Below are 19458 nucleotides of genomic sequence, written 5' to 3'. Positions count from 1 at the left end.
GACCAATTTAGACTAAATTTGAAACTATTTTTCAAAACTTGAAGAATTGGAGTGATTTTCATCGTGTGACACGTCAGTGTATTATTTTATTATTATTTATTACGTGTATTTCACTCAGCTAAAAGGAGTAAAAATTTAAAGAAGAAATATATTATTGTCTATTACCATGCATGCATGGCACCTCACGTGTGGAGTAGCAGTGAAAATAGTGTTTTACCTCGATTTCTTTATGACTATGACTCTTAAATATTTTAAGATTCGATTTTAGAATCAATCGAAACATAAAAAAGTTTAACAATTTATTTATGTCCAAAATTGAAGTAGAGTAATGTCCGAAAGTTTTAGTAGTTGCTTCTAAATTTGGGGTGTGTTAATATGAAGTAGTGACAGAAGATGAGACACAAGAAGCACAAGGATGGGTCAGCCCATTTATTTAGTCTAGGCATTCTGTGAATCCTTCTATTCTATGGATTTAAATAATAATGTACCAACACTAATTATGGAAATTATATGGGGGATACATGGTATTTTATATGCATACGTGGTATTATATTCCTATCTTATACCCACCTCACATTTGATTGATTGAAAAGGATTTGTGACATTTTTCTGGTCTCCAATGATTAAGCTATGCTCAAAATTAAAATATACAAAAAATGATTAATTTTTCAGAAGCCTGTCATGACAAGAGTTGTGACTTCAAATTAAGGCCCCAAATAATGTCATGTATCAGTCGACACTCTTCTCCACTGTTAAAATCTAGTATTTGGTTCCAATTTTCGAATTACACAATACAAATAAGGGCAAAATGGAAATTTAGTTATATCAGAGTGTAAGGAGAAATTTATGGAGGTGCAATTCATTGCCCCAAACCCATGCCTGTACCAGAGACGGTTTGTACAACAGAAGACATGCAATCTTGAAAAGGTGTAAAATCAGATAATGTAAGACTTTGTCCCTTCAAATTTCTCATACATAGACAGGCATAAACATCTACAATTTTGCCAACAGGCAACTAAAATTTGTGAACGTCTAAAATTTTAAAATACGAAAACATTATTAACAAGGAATTAGACATTAACTCATCTATAAATTCAGACTAGGGGAATACAGTAAATAGAAAATCATGTCAAAGCTTGAGACTAATCTTCACTTCTGAATGACTCATGCCTTTGAGAAATCACGAGCAAAGAAGTTTTCTGAAACCAATAATCAATCAACCTCAGTAACAAACACAGCAAATATTATTGTCAAGCATGCCCGTCTTGACAATGTTACCTTGATTACTCCCAAACATCCTCAAATTAAAAACAAGGTTTTTATGCCTCGTTACACTAAGAGGAGATCGGGGAAAAGGAAAGAAAGATGGGGAGAGAGTAATCTGACAAATGGTGAGAAAAAAAGTTTCGTGAACCCCAAAAATAAAAGCTTTCTTTGGAAATGTACATTAAAAAGTTGTTATGAAATGATCGTTTAAGAAAAATAGTCATGTTATAATTATTCTGATTTCTATAATTAATAATTGTTTGCTATTTTTTTATCGTTTTAATAAAAACAGAGGCTTCGGATGTCAAGTGACACATGGATTGAAATTGAATAGTTATTAACACAATATATTGAGTTTGGAGAAAACTCACCATTAAAGATAAATTATAAATAAAATAAAGGTGTTGGTTAATTAGTAGAAAAATGAAATAATGAAAACTGAATGTATAATAACTTTTGTGAATGCAAACGTTTAACTTAGTAATTCAAAAATAATATTTATGATATTAATATTTATTGAAAGGTAACACATACTAAATAAAAATATCTCACCATATATTATTATAAATAATAAATAATTATACTCAGAAAGATAAAATATAATAAATAAAATTAATAGTAAATGAAATAAACTCTCTTTCTATTCATTCCTTTCCAACCAAACATCTTTCTCCACTAATTTCTTACCTTTTTGTTTATCTTTCACAACCTCTATTTCTTTACTCTCTACCAAAGGAAATATTAGTATAGAAAACTACTACGTAAATATTTCTATGACAAAAATTAATAAAAATAAAATAAAATATATCATAAACTAAAATTGACTTGTATATAAATTAAAAATAAGATTCTAAAAAATTAATAAGAAATAAATGAGTTTTTTCTGTTTCAAAAATTAGTTATGAAGAAATTATATCTAACTAATAAATATACTTCGATTATAGAAGAAGGAAAATAAGTTCATTTAGGAGGAACTAATATAAAACCGGTTCGAGATGTCAGACAGGGAACTCATAAAGCTAGCTTCAAACAGAAAATGACGATAACAGAAATTTCTAATTCACAAACCTTGGTTCCTCCCACGATGGCATTATACAAAGGGTGAGCAACACATGAGATAACTCCTTCAGATAAAGAAATAAATCTGTTCTGATTACTTCGGTTTTTCCGCCTTGAAAGTTCTTGCATATCATCCCTGTAAAAATATGTAAATTAAAACTGCATAGAAAAAAACATTGCGAAATGCAGTTTCATAAGTAAACTTACGCTTATGAACACATGACATTCACTGTATACTAATGTGGTTAATTTGATTTGAGTACAGCAGATTTTAGTGTACATGTGCTTTCTCAATAGAGTGTTTCAATTAGTAAATGAGGGTCTTACTTGTAATCAACATGGCTCGGTGAGTTGGTGCTGGGATAAAAATCCAAAAGATGGATACCACAATCAGATGATGACCCGGCCAAATAGATCTGTCATAAATTACAATAATTATTTCGTGTACAAATAAAATAAATGATTATCCACAAAAAAAAATAATGATGAATATAAGCATCAAGAGCCAACTAATTGGAAAGTCCGAAAGATCAATATTTTATTTAAACCAAACATATAAACGGGGTAAATTGGATTATTTTTAAAGATTATTTCAATAATTGATCAATTATCAATGTATGATTGTTATATTTGGATATATAAAATAAAGCTTATGTTCAGATATATTAGATAAAAAAGTTATAAGACATATTTATTGAGAAACTTATGCAAATTTTGTAGGCAACCAAGTGTAAAAATAAGAAGGTGCATTATATTCAATAACTTCTCACCGAACAAGTTGATAACCATGAAGGTTTTCTTAAGTATGATAGATCAGCGGGAACGTAGGAATCGTTTCTAACAAAAGAAAATAAACAGTAAACAAATAATTAGACATTTCAAGAAGCCATTTCACAAATATGAAAAAGCGATTCCAGATGAAAACGGACAAACTTACAACCAAGCAGGAGGTGGGCAATGAATATGGGTAACTTCAAAAGTACTAATATCCAAAACGCCTGACCTGCGTGAAAACATTGAGAAAAAATAACCACAATGGAGTATTAGGGAAGCATTTTTCTTGATAAGTAAGATTCAATAAGCAGCACACACCAATATTTTATGTACATAACCCCTACCGATATCAAATGGCACTGTTTAAAGGTAGATACTGAGTACAAACTGTAAAATTCCAGATCCAAATTTGAAGTAAATTCAAGAAAATGATACCATTTAGAAACAATATTAGCCGAACATGTGACAGGCAATTCAGTCGTAATTTCAGTTTATAGTTTAATGATAGAAACTTATAGAGGACATGATTAAGCAAATACATGGAAATTTTCCTTATTAACTAACAGTCTCTGAAGAAACATTTTGGCAACTTACCAGCCATCGACAAGATGGAATGCTAACTGATATGGGCATGATGGATTAATATTAATAGAGTGAATCTCCTTGGGAACAATATTTGCCTGTGCCTGAATAGATGAGAATGGGTAACCATATCAACTACTTGTCAGCTAGTATGCAAAAGACAATTACCACATGTTGAAATACAGATATCTAAGGTAGGGGACTAGGTCACAAGTATGACACCAACTTAGCACATACTGACATGAAGTGATATTAAATACAGATTAGTGAGTTAGACTTTTGTTTGGAAGAGTTTCTACAAGAACTTCTAAATGAATAAAAAAATGAAATTGACTTTTTTGTATGTTAAAAATAGCTTTTGAGTAAAGTAATTTGTACGTCTTGTGATACAATTTCTCCAAAAATTTATTTTAAAATGTATATAAGTTAATTTTTATTCATATATTTGTTTCCTAAAAGCTTTTATGGAGAAACTCATTCAAACACACTCCTATATGAAAAGGGTAGGAAATCTAAAGAAACAATTCAAGATGATAGAGCCAGCAAACAACTTCAAAATCATGGTAGAGTATATTTATGAACAACATTGTCTGAGAAAAATATAGGGAAATCATCAATAAATACTGTCAATTTTTGTCTTAATTTGTATAAGCGATATACATAAAGAACAACATCACAACATAATATAGTTATATCACAGGCGAAAGGTTTCAAGAGAGAAACCATAAAGAAGGGGAGAAAAAAAGAAATTGTTGAGGATTCCTCTGCAGCAGATAAAACAAAGCATGCATGTGACGTGAAAGTCAGGGAAGGACATGAACCTTGCAACGAAGTTTAGAAAAAAAACCATAGCTAAAAATAGATTAATGTAAAACTAAATGTTGAATAGAAAAACCCCCAAAATACTTAAATGTCTTGAGAGAAGCCTCAAGTGAAAACTAGTCTTACTGGAACACCAAACTTCAAATAAAGATATGACAAAATTATGTTGTTGAAATTACTGGGGCTAAATTTTTATGACTAAAAATAATCATTCGTATGTAGTTCAACTTACAAACCTATACAGCCACCACACAAGAGTAAGTAGTTGTAAAGGTAGTAGATAGGTGAAGCAAGGATAACCGCACCTTCAAAGATCCAATCTTCTCTAGCAATGTTGCCAACTTCACTGACTTTACAGGTGGATGGCATATCTACAATACCAAACAAAGAAGAATAAGATTTCTAAAAGCAGTTTTAATATATTTTACAACATTTACCAATTAGTCATGCTTCATTTAAAAGTATGTCGCAAGTAGATACGTTCTCTTCAGCAAAAGGAACTTGGAGACGAAGTTCGTGTGACCAAAAATCAAGCTGTAGAAGGCATGCATCAAGAAGTCACAAGCTTCCGCATCAATGTTTATTTACGAAATTTGTATCCAAGGTATTTAGGTAGAATATATAAATATATCAGTAGGTAGACAGTTTATAAAATCATATTTGCAATATCGGTCAAACAAATTAACTTCAACGGAACTGCTGGACCATGTTAATGTGTCTACCAAGTAATTTATCCCCCTCCTGACCAAGATTCTCACACTTCAATATTACCAAATACAAATTTTAATACCCAAATTCAAAGTTAAACTACTTTCTATCTTCCCCGGTAATCTTTAGCCCAATACTGTTTGTACAGTTTAAAAAATCAATGCTTAAAACTCTGTTACTAAAATTTTATTAACATTTTTTGTTACAGATACAATAGAAAATTAATGTGTGTTCACCTAGCAGCATAATTAGTTCAACATTAAATCAAGGGGGTCTTGAGTTCAATTCTTAGTCAAACCCCTCACCCTTCCTTCCTCTATTAAGAAATTTAATACTACAAGCCCAAAGGACTCTTGCGTGTAAAGAAACGTTAAAGACATAAGATAGAACTATTTATGACTTCAACTAGCAACTTAGACTTTTGAGATAGCTGATTCATGAAAATACACTTAAGACTAAGGCTTGAACTAGTAAATAAGCAAATATAAGACATTAAACTAGAAGCCAGGTTGAATGAACTGGTCCTAAGCCTAAGCAAGCTTGGTCTTTAATTAGCCCACCACGTAGAAGCGGATGCATTGCGGAGATAGTGTCCAAGCAGTAGTCTTGACTTCTAACATAATTTTTATGTGTGCTTTTCATAACATAATAGAACAAAAAAACACCATGCATACCTCTTTGAGACTTTGAAAAGTGGCAGATGCTCTTCCACCACGAATATCCCATACATGCACGAGCCCATGTTTTCCAGCACCAAAAATAATCTGGAAAGGATAGAGTAATAACTGTTTGCAAATTCTCATGTATTGATTGAACAAAGTAAAGGTGTATTCTAAAATTCGGTCAAACCAAAACCCGATTCAACAGCTCGTAAACTATGTTAGTGACAGCAATTTTATCAAGGTTAAGTGGACCAGGAGATTTGGACAATTAAAAATTAAAAACACTCGCGTTGGGACAAATCTTGAGGATATTTCAGTATTAATCATTAATTTACTAAAAGTCTATCAGGAACTTAAATGCTTAAAATGTTTAATATTTTATTCAATTGATTTTGATTTTATATTTTTTAATCCTTAACTTGTTTAAGGACTCATTTGACCTTTGTCTAAAAAAGGGAAGGTAGTAACTGAGCTTTAAAAACGCATCACTCCTAAAAGAATTACAAAATTACTCTATAGACTAGATACACAATTCCTAACCTGATTATCTGCATTTAATTGGATGCTGTTAAGCGTACCACATGAAGCAGACGCAAGCTCAAGACAAGGTAGAGAGTTCACTCTTCTATCCCACACATTAATTGCACCATGTGTATCAGAAGCAAGTATCCTGTTGAAATTTGCCAGCAAATTGAGAAATGCACAGTGATGGAAAAAATTAAAAGATTGACAAATGTGTTGATTGTTAATCAAACTAAAGTATCTGCAGAAATCCGTATTTAATAACTCATTGAATCCCTATAGTTGTACATATTTTACCTTTAGTCCTCATACTTAAAACGTCGTTCTTTTTAATGCTACACATAATACCTTCTACTCCCTACACACTAAAAGAGATTAAAAATAGCACGTATAAGGAATTAAAAGGGATGATTTTAAGCATATGAACTAAAAGGTAAACTTAGTTCGACAACAAATACCAGATGAATGATTAAAAACCTGAAATCAATATGTACTACCAAACAATAACCATACACTAGTGCCGTCGCCATTTTTGTCAAACAGATTGGTCCAGGGAAAATAATAATAGTAACTTCAAAGAGAGTGCATGAGTCTCTTGGACAATCTTTGAGGAGATCTCTTGGTGAGTTGGTGCGCACAAGGATTATGGGTAAATAACTTTCGTGTGTGGAAAAACAGGAAGAGACTTGTAAGCTCCAGAAGATAAAAGCCTCACGGTGGACCTTTGCCTAGCCTTCAGGATCTAAGCATGTCCCAGCCGATATCTGATATTCTTGGACAAATATTTACTTCCATTTTTATTAAAAAAAAGCGACCACCCACAAGTCCAGGAGTTTGGTCAAGTTTGAGCCTTAAATCAAATATTAGCACATTGCACGTTCCCATGGTGAAGTTTCTGATAATAGATACAGATTTTAACTAGTAAAATGACTGTAAATATCCCATTTCTTGGGCCGAATGCATTTTTCAAATATTTATCTTATGTTTAATTACAGTTTTACACAGCACTAATACGCCAGACCCTGTGATAAATAAAGGACAGAAGAGATATTTTGACCGTAAGAGCCTTCCTTACATGGCAAGAAAGGTGGGAAAGAAGGGGAAACACTTCCAGGAAAGGATAAAACAGAGAGAAGGGGCGTAATCATTTAGGAAGTCGAGGGTTGCTGTTGTCGTTGGGCAGAGAAACCACACTTCTCTGATACTTTCAGTTATATTTCTGTACTTTCTTGCAATTTTCCTACTATAATTAGAGTTCTATTCTTTGAATTATGCTTTAATCCCTGTAGCGAATTCCAGTTCCTATCAGATTCACAGTACAGAAAAAAACTGGTTTACAAACTCCACCTATATAAATTTTAGGAGTTGTTAAATAATCACACATTCTAAGAGTCTGTCCAACGCAGTAGTTTAGTTTTTATGCTTTTCTCTTTTTTTCTGTTTACAGATATTTCTATTACATATTTAGACGTCATAAATAAAAGAATGGATGACACAGTATTAGGAATTTCATTATTCCAGACAAACAATTATTCTTTTAAATTAGGTGTACGTTACCAACCTTGTGTCATTTGACGTAAAAGTGACATCAGAGAGACCTTTGTGCAAGGTGGATCCATTAACTGTGGCTGTACGTCTTGTTCTTAACACCTGTATTAAGTAATTGAAGGACCAAAAATTAGTTAGCCAAGAAGAAAAAAGCAAACATCTGTATAGCTGCCTATGACAAAAAAATACTTCTTTGGGAAATAAAACAAAGTCAAAAAAAAAATTATGATGAAATTTGCAGTTTACTTTAAATTATAAGAACAATGTGTGATTTGATAAAGTAAATAGAAGATCTCATGCAATATGCATTCGCCTCCAAAAGGCATTTGTATCTACATTTCCTGGTTCTTTGTATAATGCATCCAAAAGAAATCGGTAAAAGATATTAATCCGGTTAACCTTATTAGGGGTAATGATTTGATGAAGTTTGGTAAAGGTACTTTATATATTTTAATTAATAAATAATTGGACAAATTTCAGAACACTGGACAAGGCTTAACAATAAAGGAATAATGGAAAAAGAAATTCATATCAACTGAATTTGGAGTTGTGCCAAATATCAACAGTAGATAGTAGAAACATTGAGATTTTGGGAAGAAAAGAGCTGGTCCTATAAAGTCAATGTAAACAACATTTAACAAGTACGATAACATATAAGAACGGAAATTACTTCAACTGGGTCGGATGAGACATATCCAATATCGAATATGAGCAGTTCATTACTTTTGACAGATGCACAAACAACCTGAAATGAAATAGTAAGACAGAGCAGTACAAATAGAATATTGAATAGTCTATAAAAATAAAGCTATTACTAATGAATTCGACAAACCATCAGTCTGACAAAACATGCACAAGGACTTATGAATCTGGTAACTTCATTTGAAATAGTCAAACCATCACAAGATTATCCTTGACTTACAATAGACAAGCTACGACATACAGAACTTCAAAAGATAAAACCAAAACATTTTACATGGAACATATCATGGACATCATTTAGAAATAATGAAAGATTAATAAAAATCCATGGTAAAATGCTGAGTGAAAAGGCAATTTAATTAAACCTCGTCCTGATTAAGAGGATTCCATCTGACAGCATCAAGTTGTCGATTTAGGGAGAGGTGCATTAAATGTTTGTTTTCATCTTCTCGCAAGCCTATCATCAAATTAATACAAAAGCAGGTAGAAATGATAATCAACACTTCATATGAAGTTCCATCCTCTCCTATGACTAAAATAAATATAAGGCTACTTCAATATGAAGCACGCAGCATCAAAGGTTGTTAAGCACTTTTTTCTTACCATTCTAAAGACATAAGGCAGTAAAAACAAGTAAAATCAAAACCAAATTAGTTATTTATGTTAAAAATATATAATCATTGCAAGATAAAAATAAGTTGGACAAATTTGGAAGAAAAAAATTCTCAGTTGGAAGGCTGTAACAAAGATAATGCCATATTATTAGATTTTCAAGAAAGAACATAAGTGAGGAAAATTTCATACATCTAGCCAGACATAAAAGCAGGTCTGGTAAGAAAGTTTATAGGACTTTTCTTAATAATTCTTATCATTCTTTAATTAAATATTGACTATGAAACATTATCTATCTAGTCTCCCAAATTTGACAAGCACAGCTGCTTTTCAAAATAAGCAAAACATAACCACCAAAACAGAACTTACAAGTTAACTCAGGTATCTGGCAATAAAGTGTTTCAAAGTCATGAACTGTTAAGCAACCCGATTTTGTCACGGACACCAAGTATATTCCCTGAGTACAATTCAAAACATGGATGGAATATTTAAATCACCAAAGCAATGGAATAAAAAAAATAAGACGAAGGGATTATAAAAACAATACGTTAATCAAATTTGTGTACTTCTCACAGTAAACAAGAAGATACTCAAAAATTCACTGGTGTGGAGAATTCACGTGGAGAGTGGAACAAGAAATGGATCCATTATTCAAAAAATTATGCATATTACGCGCCCAATCAAGCTCGGGATAGATTAATTTAGAGATTCTGTTTTGGAGACCTTCTATCAAAGCTTTCGATTAAAAAAATTTCGCAAAAATTTATGTATCAATTTTTTTTAGCACAAGCATAACATAGAAACTATGACATTAATTCAAATGCTAGGTCGATTTAAATTTATATATATCTCCGGATGAGATGCTTTATGTTATTTTAGTATAATGCATGGATTTTTTACTTGTGAAGCATCACAACAACATTTAGTTAAAGCACATTCTCATTTCAACTAAAACATTTCGATATTAATTTGTACTTACCTTCTTGTCAAAATCTACAGCAGAGATGCCTTGCCTGTTAACAAACATGTGTAAGCTATTTGTTGAGAGAAATCATTAATGCCACGAAAAGTAACACACCGGAACATTTCATGTCTAGAAGTGCACGCCATTGCTAACTACTAATTCAATCCTTTTCCATGAAAAACATGAACAAGTTTCAAATACACTAACCATAACAATAATTACCAATAAATAAAAATAAGCAAAGAAAAAAGTAAAGCTTCTTATGCTCATAAAATAAAACATCTTACAATAGAGATCAACCTGAGATAAAACGATCGTGCCAAGTTATCCAAACTGAAATTTCATAGCAAATGGACACGAACAAGTTTTGCATTTACAATTCTTAGCATTCAAGATTTCCAACCATGATGAGCATGCCTTAAACTAAATGATATGTAGAAAGAATCAGTAGAGCTTCATGAAGGGATGTGGGAACCCAAAACAAATTTATCTAATTAGATACTACCCAAATTTTTGGTTGATACTAAATGTGGTTAACATAGCCAGTCAGAACTGAAACACTGCCGACGGTAATAGTGACAATAGTTGACAAAGTTATTTGGGAGCACATCAGGCCGCCTAAATACAGAACCACAATGAAGCGGCAAGGTTTTGAAAGCAGAAGCAGAGTCCAAGAACTACCAACTTAAAAAATACATTTCAGAAGAAAAAAAGATCTAAAATTTAATTAAGTCATTCTAAATCAGTACAAGAGGGCACACATGCATATATATAGATAGATAGAACAAACTCTGACACATTAATGATTATAATAATTTTTTTAATTCATATATTCTCTCAACTATAATAATTAAAATAATTGTTAATATCTTCATTCGTGACATAAAAATCAAAGAAGCCAGAATACTAACTTTCTAAGTGGGAGATGGCCATCACCATTTGCCTCACCAACCAGTCGATTTGTCTGTACATGCCCAAAAAATTTTGCATTGAATTAAATCACCGAAGTGGAGTCATATGACCAATAAGCAAAGTTATCAGTGCATACATGAGACTGGCATGGCAAACCATCCACTTGATACAGATGCGGAAACACTGCAACCTTTACAAAAATTAACCACAGTTTAAACAACACAGTGGACACAAAAAAAAGAGCACAGCCAAATACCTAATGACCGAGAAAAGCCAGACACACCTCAGAATACGATCGAATTAGCAGATCCAACATCTCATGACGATAGTTACGCTCAAATCTCCCATTAAGTTCCACCGAACTCCTCTTCCACCGCCTCCTTTTAACATTTTTAATCACTAAGAACTCTCAAATATCTACTGAACGAGAAAGGATAAACAGGGGACAAATTTACCTTGGAAGTGGCCGAACACTTTCAATCGGGGGTTTACGCGAAACCAAGTACTTCTCCATTTTCCCGGGCTTCTTTCGCTAAGACGCATTTTTAGTATTAGTATAAAAATCAACGGCAAAACGAAAATTTTCCGCCACCCCTTCCCGCCAAAAATAATTGGGCTCAAAAATAAATGAAACGAATCGGGCCCAACAAACTAGCACGGTCCATGAACGAAAACAACATTTTAATGTAAACATAATCATAACAAAATTATTAGACAGCATTTCATTTTATTTTACCCACATTATGCAATTAGAAAGAAACCTAGGCGAAAAATTTTAGATGACAACTACAATTAATTTTAAAATCAAACAATATTTCAGACCTTAAATTTAATAGAAAACCTAAAATAGCAGAAAAGATAATTAAACATATGTAAACAAGTAAGATTCAACATAATACTTTTGGCATAATTAAGTCACAATGAAACAAGAAGTTTCACACTACAAATAACAATAAGCATCTGATTAAGTCCAACACTGCTACAAAAGCATAAGCTTTATACATAATTCAAATAAACCCTAAGCCCTTTCACCCCTAATTCTACGTGCAAGCTGAATGTCCTTAGGCATTATAGTAACTCTCTTGGCATGAATGGCGCAGAGATTGGTATCCTCAAACAGCCCAACAAGGTAGGCCTCAGCGGCTTCTTGCAGAGCGGATACAGCACTGCTCTGAAAACGGAGATCAGTCTTGAAATCCTGAGCAATTTCCCTAACCAGCCTCTGGAATGGAAGCTTCCTGATGAGAAGCTCAGTGCTCTTCTGATACTTGCGGATCTCTCTCAGAGCCACCGTACCGGGCCTGAAACGGTGAGGCTTCTTCACACCACCAGTGGCCGGAGCAGACTTACGAGCAGCCTTTGTTGCTAGCTGCTTCCTTGGAGCCTTTCCTCCGGTGGACTTCCTTGCAGTTTGCTTGGTACGAGCCATTTCAAGCACGGAGAGAAATAGAGATGTATTAGATAGAGTGAAGGAAAACGAGAACTTGTGAATTTGGGTGAGGGAGATTAGAGTATTTATAGGGCACCGTGAAAATGGTTGAGCGGGAATCTTTGTAATGTTATTTTAAGTTTGCGAAATTTCGATATGACCGGGAAGATGCTAAATTATGAGGATGGGAATCGACGGATGTGGTACTTCCTCAATCAATGGCACGGATAGTGATCCGCGACACTCCTTAACAGCCAATGGCTACATGCCACGTCTTATTATTTTAGCTTTTCTTATGAGTTTTTCTTTTTCCTTTTATAATTGACTTCAATTCATGTATTTTCTCCCTTATGAGCCGAAATACAATTTATATCTTTGGGTGTGAATTATAATTAAAAAATAAAATATGAAGCAGTTAAAGTATAATAAATACAGATCTATTTAAATATTTGTTATTAAATTTTTATTTATATTTATTTATCGTAGGAAAAATAAATAAAAAAGTTAATTTGTGGTCTACCATATCAATTTAGAATAATGCTTTTTTAAAGAGTATTTAAAAGATATGTTTTATTTCTAATTTTATCTTTAAGTATTTCTTTAAATCAAAATAATAATGTTATTCTTTAATTGAGTTTATTTTTAAATTTAATTACTTTTAAACAAAAATAACTATCTATGATAAAAAATTGTAAGAAAAATTAAATTTACATTAATAATTATAAAATTAGTTATAGATGAAAATGTGGGATAAAAGTTCAATCTACAGACAGGAGCATTTGTGGATAAGAGAATATCTGCATATATAAGTGGACGTATTGCTTATTTTTGACAGATTATTTGTTAGCTTACCCTTCTTTAGTCTATCCATCTCAAATACAGTGGTTTTTCATGTAAAATATAAGCTGTTTTTACTAAAATATCTATTCAACTTTAATCTAAAATATTATTATTCATGCTTAGACAGGATATAATGTCATATTAAGTTAATTACAGTGCGTTGCGTTCAAATTTCGTGATAATATTATAAAATGTTGAGCATGCAATTACTGTTTTTAAATTTTGCTATGTATTTTCTGTGTTGATTTTTAAGAAATTCAAGTATACGTAGATCTATTTTTCAATAGTTCAGTGGGGAAAAATGCTTGTTTGATATATTTCAAGTTGTCCTTTTTGATAAATGATCGTAAGAGAATCTACCTTAGAGTGTTACTTACTAATATTCACTGGGTTAGGTTGTTTGATGATTTAATTTGAATTTAATATAATCTAATTACATTCAATTCGACTTTATTTATAATTAAATTGAATATAAACTGATTCATTTTATATAAATTTGGAGATGGGTTTAGTCTAAATGATTTAACATTCATTTTTATATCCGTGTTATTAACAATTTGTATTATGATTTTTTTTAAATTAAGTTGGAGAAAATTACTGTGATTTTACTAATTAAGTCATTTGAGGTCTTGAATTATTTTTTGTAAAAATTGTATTAATCTTTAATTACATTAATAGTTAAAAAATACAATTAAAAAAATAACTTCAAATTAATCCAAATCAATCTAACACTTACTCTAAAGTATATTGGATTTAACATTAAAAAAAATTGTAGAAACTCAACCAATCTAATATTTTTTTTGCGGATTGAGTAATATATTTGTCAAAAATCATACCCTTCAACCCGAAAATACCTATCATCATGAGGATAAAATCGGGGTGTGATATATACATGAAAAACACTTTTAATCAATATTTGTTTGTGTCGTTTATCCTTGGATAATACTTTCTCATGACCTTTGTTAGCATTTGTCATTCTACTACTACTCCTATTACTACTACTACTACTAATAATAATAATAATAATAACTTAAATAAAAAATAGTAAGAACAATAATAAACCTCCAAAGAAAGTATTGACAAGCTAAGACGATAACAATTGACAACCATAAACTCACACTCACATATATATTGCCACACTATATGACTTATCTCAATGAGTACACTACACATGTTGTAGGTAGGCGCCGTCAGACCAATCCTCTATTTTCTTTATTAATTGGTTGCTTGTTTTGGAAATTCCTACGTATTTATGTGGTAATCACTACGAGTGTAATTAGTTAGCAGCTAAGTGAAGAAATTCCTTGGTTTTTACGTGTTTAGTAAGCAGTCACATTCATATGAAAGACAAAAACAAAGCTCGTCATTTCAACTACCAATTCTAGATTCTTTAATTGTTTCTGTGAACAAACTAATGAAGCAAAAACAAGCTCTCAAATCTACAAAAGCCCTGAATATAGAAGCAACAGTATGTATCATTGTGTATGTACAACAGGTAAAAGAGGCTCATAATAGAAACAACATGGAAAAAGTTCCTATGATGTTATAATGCGTTAATTTCATACGCAGTTGTTGAAAGTGGAGAAGTTACTGAATCTGAATGAGAGATCCCCAACTGTGTCTCTCCCAAGCTGCATTGAGAGGGATCCATTACCACTGACACCGCCACCTGCATCAGAAATTTGGTTTTCATTTGGACGGCGCAACACTGAGGTAGACATGTTACTCAATCTTGTACTTGCTACACTTGATGAGGCCAATGCTCCGTCCCAAAGGAAGACGTGAAGGAGAATAGGAACTTTGGTGTGTCTATGCAAGGAGAGTTTCTGGCTCAAGGAAACAGTGTCATAACACCTGATGGCTCCTGTTGAAGATACCATCCATGGAAGGACTCTCTGATTTGAAATCCTAGACACTACCAGCAACCTCGATGTATCTGTTGCTGCTTTGTACAGATTGCTCAGTCCTGAACGCGTGGCAGGTACATTTTCTTGGCCCTCATCAGTAACTGTTGAGATGAAAATAAAACCCTGTTGATCACATAGAAAAGTATTGTTATCAATCTGTTTGACTGTATGAGCTCTTGGTATATTTATCAAAAGAGAGATACCTCTTCTGTTCGACTAATGCCAAAGCCAAGCTTTGTGTCATCCTCTTTTAGTTTTATCTCAACTGTGAACTCTCCTCCAATTGGAGCATACCAGAGCCGAACTGCTCTAACAACACCAATGTCCACTCCATGATAATCCTCAAAGCCATAAAGACTTACATTTGCAAGGTTAGATAAGTCAGATAACGACCCTGCATTTACAGTGGAAGAAGCTGTCTCTCCAGATATCTGTCACACAAATCAGAGAAACAACAGTTACTATACCACAACAGAATGTACCTTGTTGCAACGAGGGAATTCATCGTTTACCTTAGTAAGTAGGGACTCGGTTTGGACGTTCATAAAGACAATAGGCACCCCTGAGGCCTGAGCTGCATTCAACCACGTATTTGCCCTGGCTAGCGTGTCTTCTACATCGTTGTAGCGAAAAGCTATTCGATCTGAAACTTTGGGAAGAAGTAATATGGAAAGAAAATTGCTAGAAGTGGGAACTGGCAGCAACTCCTGCATCTTCCTCTCCCATGGATACGAAACATATCCATCTTGTAACCGTGTCCTGGTTAGTGCATTTACCATTCTGGTGTTCCTCGAAGCTGCAAAGTGCAATTATTTATGTCAACAGATTGGATGAAGACATATATCAGAATAAAATCTGCATTTTCTATTATTCCGTATTACAGCCGTCAACAACAATAAACACAGCTTTTTTTTACTCATCTCTTTAAACTGGTTCTACATGTGAAAAATCCGGGTTTTAAAATGATCTATAACGAAAATGATAATAATGGCGATATCATGGACAGAAGGACGTTATGTCTGTCACGCAACTTGGTGCCTAAATCTAGCAAAAGTTGTAGCTTTCAGATTAGAAGTCAATGCCTCAAATATCTTAAATGGATATTCACTCCACCGAACATGTCCTTCCAAAACGCAGTTAATACAAAAGCCAAAAGGCATAGATCTGTGTGATCAAAGTGGCAAGAGTTGCCACTTACATTGGTGCCAAATTGTAAACAGTAGTAAATATTGATCAGTTTTCGTTTCTCTATGTAAAGATACCAACTTCTTACCACCAAACCAAAATTTTTACCATGAGTGACTGCCGGCATTAACGGAATATGACAGTAACACCGTACACCTTCTCTCTCCTATCATTTTTTTGTCCTTAATACATTAAATAATAAATCCATCACTACCAGAACACAGTACACGAATAAATGAACCCATCTACCCATTCTTCATCATCCATTCAATTGAACCTGGGAACAAACACCTAACTTAATTTTCCATTCATTCCATTTTTTAAAAATTGCAGTTTTAGTTAGTGAAATTTACAGGGAACCGTGCGCTCAACTGGTGGGAATTTTCAGCATTAACCGAAAAACAACTTAGGATTAACCGAACTCAATCTCGGAGCATGTCGTGAATAACTAAGAGAAGGAGAGAAAAAAACATGATAAAAAAGGTGAACGAAAAGGGTACCTTGGAGTTGGAAACACTCGGATTCGGTTCGATCAAGGAAGCCAACGACGTAGTTAGGGTCGGTGATGGAACGGAGAACGTACTGCTTCTTCCCGGAGGAATCATTGGGAACGATACAGGCCTGCAACTCGGCGAAGTCGTTGGGTCCACGTCGAACTCGAACGAGGATTGAGGTTTCTTTCTTCTTGTAAGAGTCTTGGAGGATTTTGTTGACGGCGGTTTTGCCGTTTTTGAAGGGCGATTTGAAGCGGATAAGGGCGTTGGGGGAGTCTCCGATTCGAAGCTCTTCGACGATGTCACCGGTTTGAAGCATGTCACCGGTCCACTCGTCGGCTTTGGAACTTCCCTTCAAACACTCTATGGATAACACTTTGGTGTCTCTGTTAGGTGAGTCTGAACTGCTCTGAGAAAACCGATCCATGGTCATATTGTGTGTGATTATCACTTTCTCTTCTTCTTTATGTTGTTCGCTGCATCTGTGTATGTCTGTATTCGTCGTATGATCACACACAACAACCCACTTGTGAGGGAAGAAGAAAGAAGCTCGTGTTTTTGACAGACACAACCTTTATATTGCAGAAAGGGTTTCGGATTCTGGTGCTGTTGTTGTCGTTTAATAATCGTGGTACTTGATTATGAAGAAACCAATTGTTGAAAAACTAGGAGACGTGGAATAGTACTCCATCCTTCTTCAGCAATGGCCTTTTTAAGTAATTTTTTGTAAATACTATAAGAATAATTAATTTACTGTAATTTATGTTAAAAATATAAGGAAACTTAAAAAAAAAGAAAACTTAATTTATTTTGTATTAATTGGATATTTTTAACTGATATATTACACATAGAAAGTAAATTTTTTATCTTTTTTGGTGACGGAAATATGAGTGAAAGAAAGAACAGAAAGATTGATATTCAGGAGATGAAAAGTCAAACGAACTTCTGGTTGGTTAATAAATGTGAATGCGTGTCTGCAGATTCTTTATATTTGGCCTTAATATTCTTAATTTCGAGTTTCATGTAACTATTTTTTAACGTGTACAGTCTGAGTTATATTTTTTATCCAATTTTATTGACTAGTTAATTGTGACGGTTTCTCATTTAATATTCACTTTCACATAGGCTTTTTCTTTTGACAAAAACAATGAATAAAATTTTTTAAACCGTCAAAACGGACTATTCTTCGAGCCATTACGGATTGGTCACTTAGTGAAGTAATCTAATTCGACTTATTTATTAGTGAGTCTGAAAAATTCGAATTTATTGGTTCACTAGTTCACTTAATTATATATTTTTTAAAATAAAAAAAGATTACAAACTTTCTATAATTTAAATGTAAACAAATTTCACTCCATATGTGTTTAATTAATTTTGAAAATAAGAAACTTAAATAATTTTTTCAAACAAAAAATAATGATAAATATTTTTTTATAAAATTAAAATTAAATTTTAATAAAATAAAATTAGATAGATGAGTTGGTGGGTCAATTCGGCCCACCACGGATTCAACCCACATTAATCGGGTTTAAATGAGTCGGATTAAAATCTCACCCGTATAAAAAAATATAATTTTTCCAAATCCAACCTGGATCAAACTCGTTGTAGGCTGGGTTAGCCCGCGAGTTATGACCCATTTTGACAGCTCTAAAAATTTTATAAGATCCATGAATTTTAATAATTTTTTTATAAATTTTATTTGACTTTTTAAAATATTTATAAGATCCATGAATAATAATAAATAAATAAAATTCAAAAAATAATAAAAATATATAAAGTAATAAATGTTTAGCTTTCCTTATCACAAAATATCTTATATAAGAAAAATTATATTTTTAGTTGATTTAATAATTTTTCTAAATTACTCTAAAATCGTGCTTAATAAATATTTTTTTTAATGAGAAAGAAAAAAAAACGAGGAAAAAAATGTGGATGCAACTACTGTTAAAAAGAAATACTAGTATTTATTAATTTTATATGACTGAACTTTTTCTTTATGTATCTATATTAAACATTATTATTTAATGGTTATTAATTAATTGATGGAAAGTAAGGGGTTAAAAAAGAATAAAAACGATGTAATGAGTAAAATTGAGTTGTTTAAATTAAAGGAAAAATAAATAAATAAGAAGAAAGTATATTTTAATCAAAGTGTTATTTCAATTAATTTCTTATTGTTTATATTATTATATATAAGGAAATAATTTTAAAAGGTTTACGACAGATAATAATCGATTGTAAAATATTTTTAAATGTGAAGAAAAAGAAAGAGAAAACACAATATAGTGAATACAATCTATTATTTATCTACTTTTTCTTCTCTCTTTTTTGTTTTGTATTTTTTCTTTGTTTTGGCATGGAAAGTTTCGGACATCCTTTTGTGTTTTTCATGACAGCAAGGGACACTTTCTTCTTTTGCTCATCTTTCCTTATTCGTTAATTTTCAATTATAAAAAACAAACAAAACACA

The 19458-nt window shown here is 32.4% G+C and overlaps 3 protein-coding genes across 4 annotated transcripts; all 3 read right to left on the bottom strand.

Annotated features, from left to right (window-relative positions):
- Positions 1–863: 863 nt before the first annotated feature.
- LOC108339896 (uncharacterized) lies at positions 864–11743 on the bottom strand. Of its 2 annotated transcripts, none has more exons than XM_017577118.2 (18): positions 11589–11743; positions 11417–11513; positions 11270–11323; positions 11133–11185; positions 10237–10270; positions 9627–9714; positions 9011–9102; positions 8614–8688; positions 7957–8045; positions 6414–6543; positions 5886–5975; positions 4809–4874; positions 3694–3785; positions 3263–3328; positions 3096–3162; positions 2653–2741; positions 2335–2461; positions 864–1199 (listed from the first exon to the last, which is right to left on the bottom strand). In XM_017577118.2, the coding sequence occupies exons 1-18, from the start codon at positions 11645–11647 to the stop codon at positions 1143–1145; spliced, it is 1425 nt and encodes a 474-aa protein (XP_017432607.1). In that variant the 5' UTR covers positions 11648–11743; the 3' UTR covers positions 864–1142. The 2 variants fall into 2 exon arrangements, with proteins under 2 accessions (XP_017432607.1, XP_017432608.1); XM_017577119.2 differs by having other exon boundaries at positions 11417–11510; positions 11589–11742.
- Positions 11744–12019: 276 nt separating this feature from the next.
- Positions 12020–12638, bottom strand: LOC108340394 (histone H3.2). The gene has a single exon (XM_017577751.2). It carries the CDS (start codon positions 12560–12562, stop codon positions 12152–12154), a length of 411 nt encoding a protein of 136 aa, XP_017433240.1. The 5' UTR covers positions 12563–12638; the 3' UTR covers positions 12020–12151.
- A 2130-nt stretch (positions 12639–14768) lies between these two features.
- On the bottom strand, positions 14769–17672 carry LOC108340393 (uncharacterized). The gene is made up of 4 exons (XM_017577750.2): positions 16995–17672; positions 15822–16105; positions 15513–15740; positions 14769–15432 (listed from the first exon to the last, which is right to left on the bottom strand). Exons 1-4 carry the CDS (start codon positions 17419–17421, stop codon positions 14962–14964), a joined length of 1410 nt encoding a protein of 469 aa, XP_017433239.1. The 5' UTR covers positions 17422–17672; the 3' UTR covers positions 14769–14961.
- Between the last annotated feature and the right edge of the window lie 1786 nt (positions 17673–19458).

This window comes from Vigna angularis, chromosome 5 (assembly GCF_016808095.1).
Source record: "Vigna angularis cultivar LongXiaoDou No.4 chromosome 5, ASM1680809v1, whole genome shotgun sequence".
Classification (NCBI taxonomy): domain Eukaryota; kingdom Viridiplantae; phylum Streptophyta; class Magnoliopsida; order Fabales; family Fabaceae; genus Vigna; species Vigna angularis.
The sequence above is the reverse complement of the archived record's forward strand: the minus strand, read 5'-3'. Positions and strand labels throughout refer to the sequence as shown.

What these genes read in the sequence shown, in the direction of transcription:
- LOC108339896 (XM_017577118.2), bottom strand. Translation starts at nt 11,647, where the DNA reads ATGGAGAAGTACTTGGTTTCGCGTAAACCCCCGATTGAAAGTGTTCGG. An exon ending in CTTTTCAAAGTCTCAAAGAG is followed by an intron (nt 4,875 to 5,885) that starts GTATGCATGGTG and finishes TTGGTATTGTAG; the next exon opens with ATATGCCATCCACCTGTAAA. An exon ending in TGCCCACCTCCTGCTTGGTT is followed by an intron (nt 3,163 to 3,262) that starts GTAAGTTTGTCC and finishes TTCTTTTGTTAG; the next exon opens with AAACGATTCCTACGTTCCCG.
- LOC108340394 (XM_017577751.2), bottom strand. Translation starts at nt 12,562, where the DNA reads ATGGCTCGTACCAAGCAAACTGCAAGGAAGTCCACCGGAGGAAAGGCT.
- LOC108340393 (XM_017577750.2), bottom strand. Translation starts at nt 17,421, where the DNA reads ATGACCATGGATCGGTTTTCTCAGAGCAGTTCAGACTCACCTAACAGA. An exon ending in CGAGTGTTTCCAACTCCAAG is followed by an intron (nt 16,106 to 16,994) that starts GTACCCTTTTCG and finishes TGCACTTTGCAG; the next exon opens with CTTCGAGGAACACCAGAATG. An exon ending in GCATTAGTCGAACAGAAGAG is followed by an intron (nt 15,433 to 15,512) that starts GTATCTCTCTTT and finishes TGTGATCAACAG; the next exon opens with GGTTTTATTTTCATCTCAAC.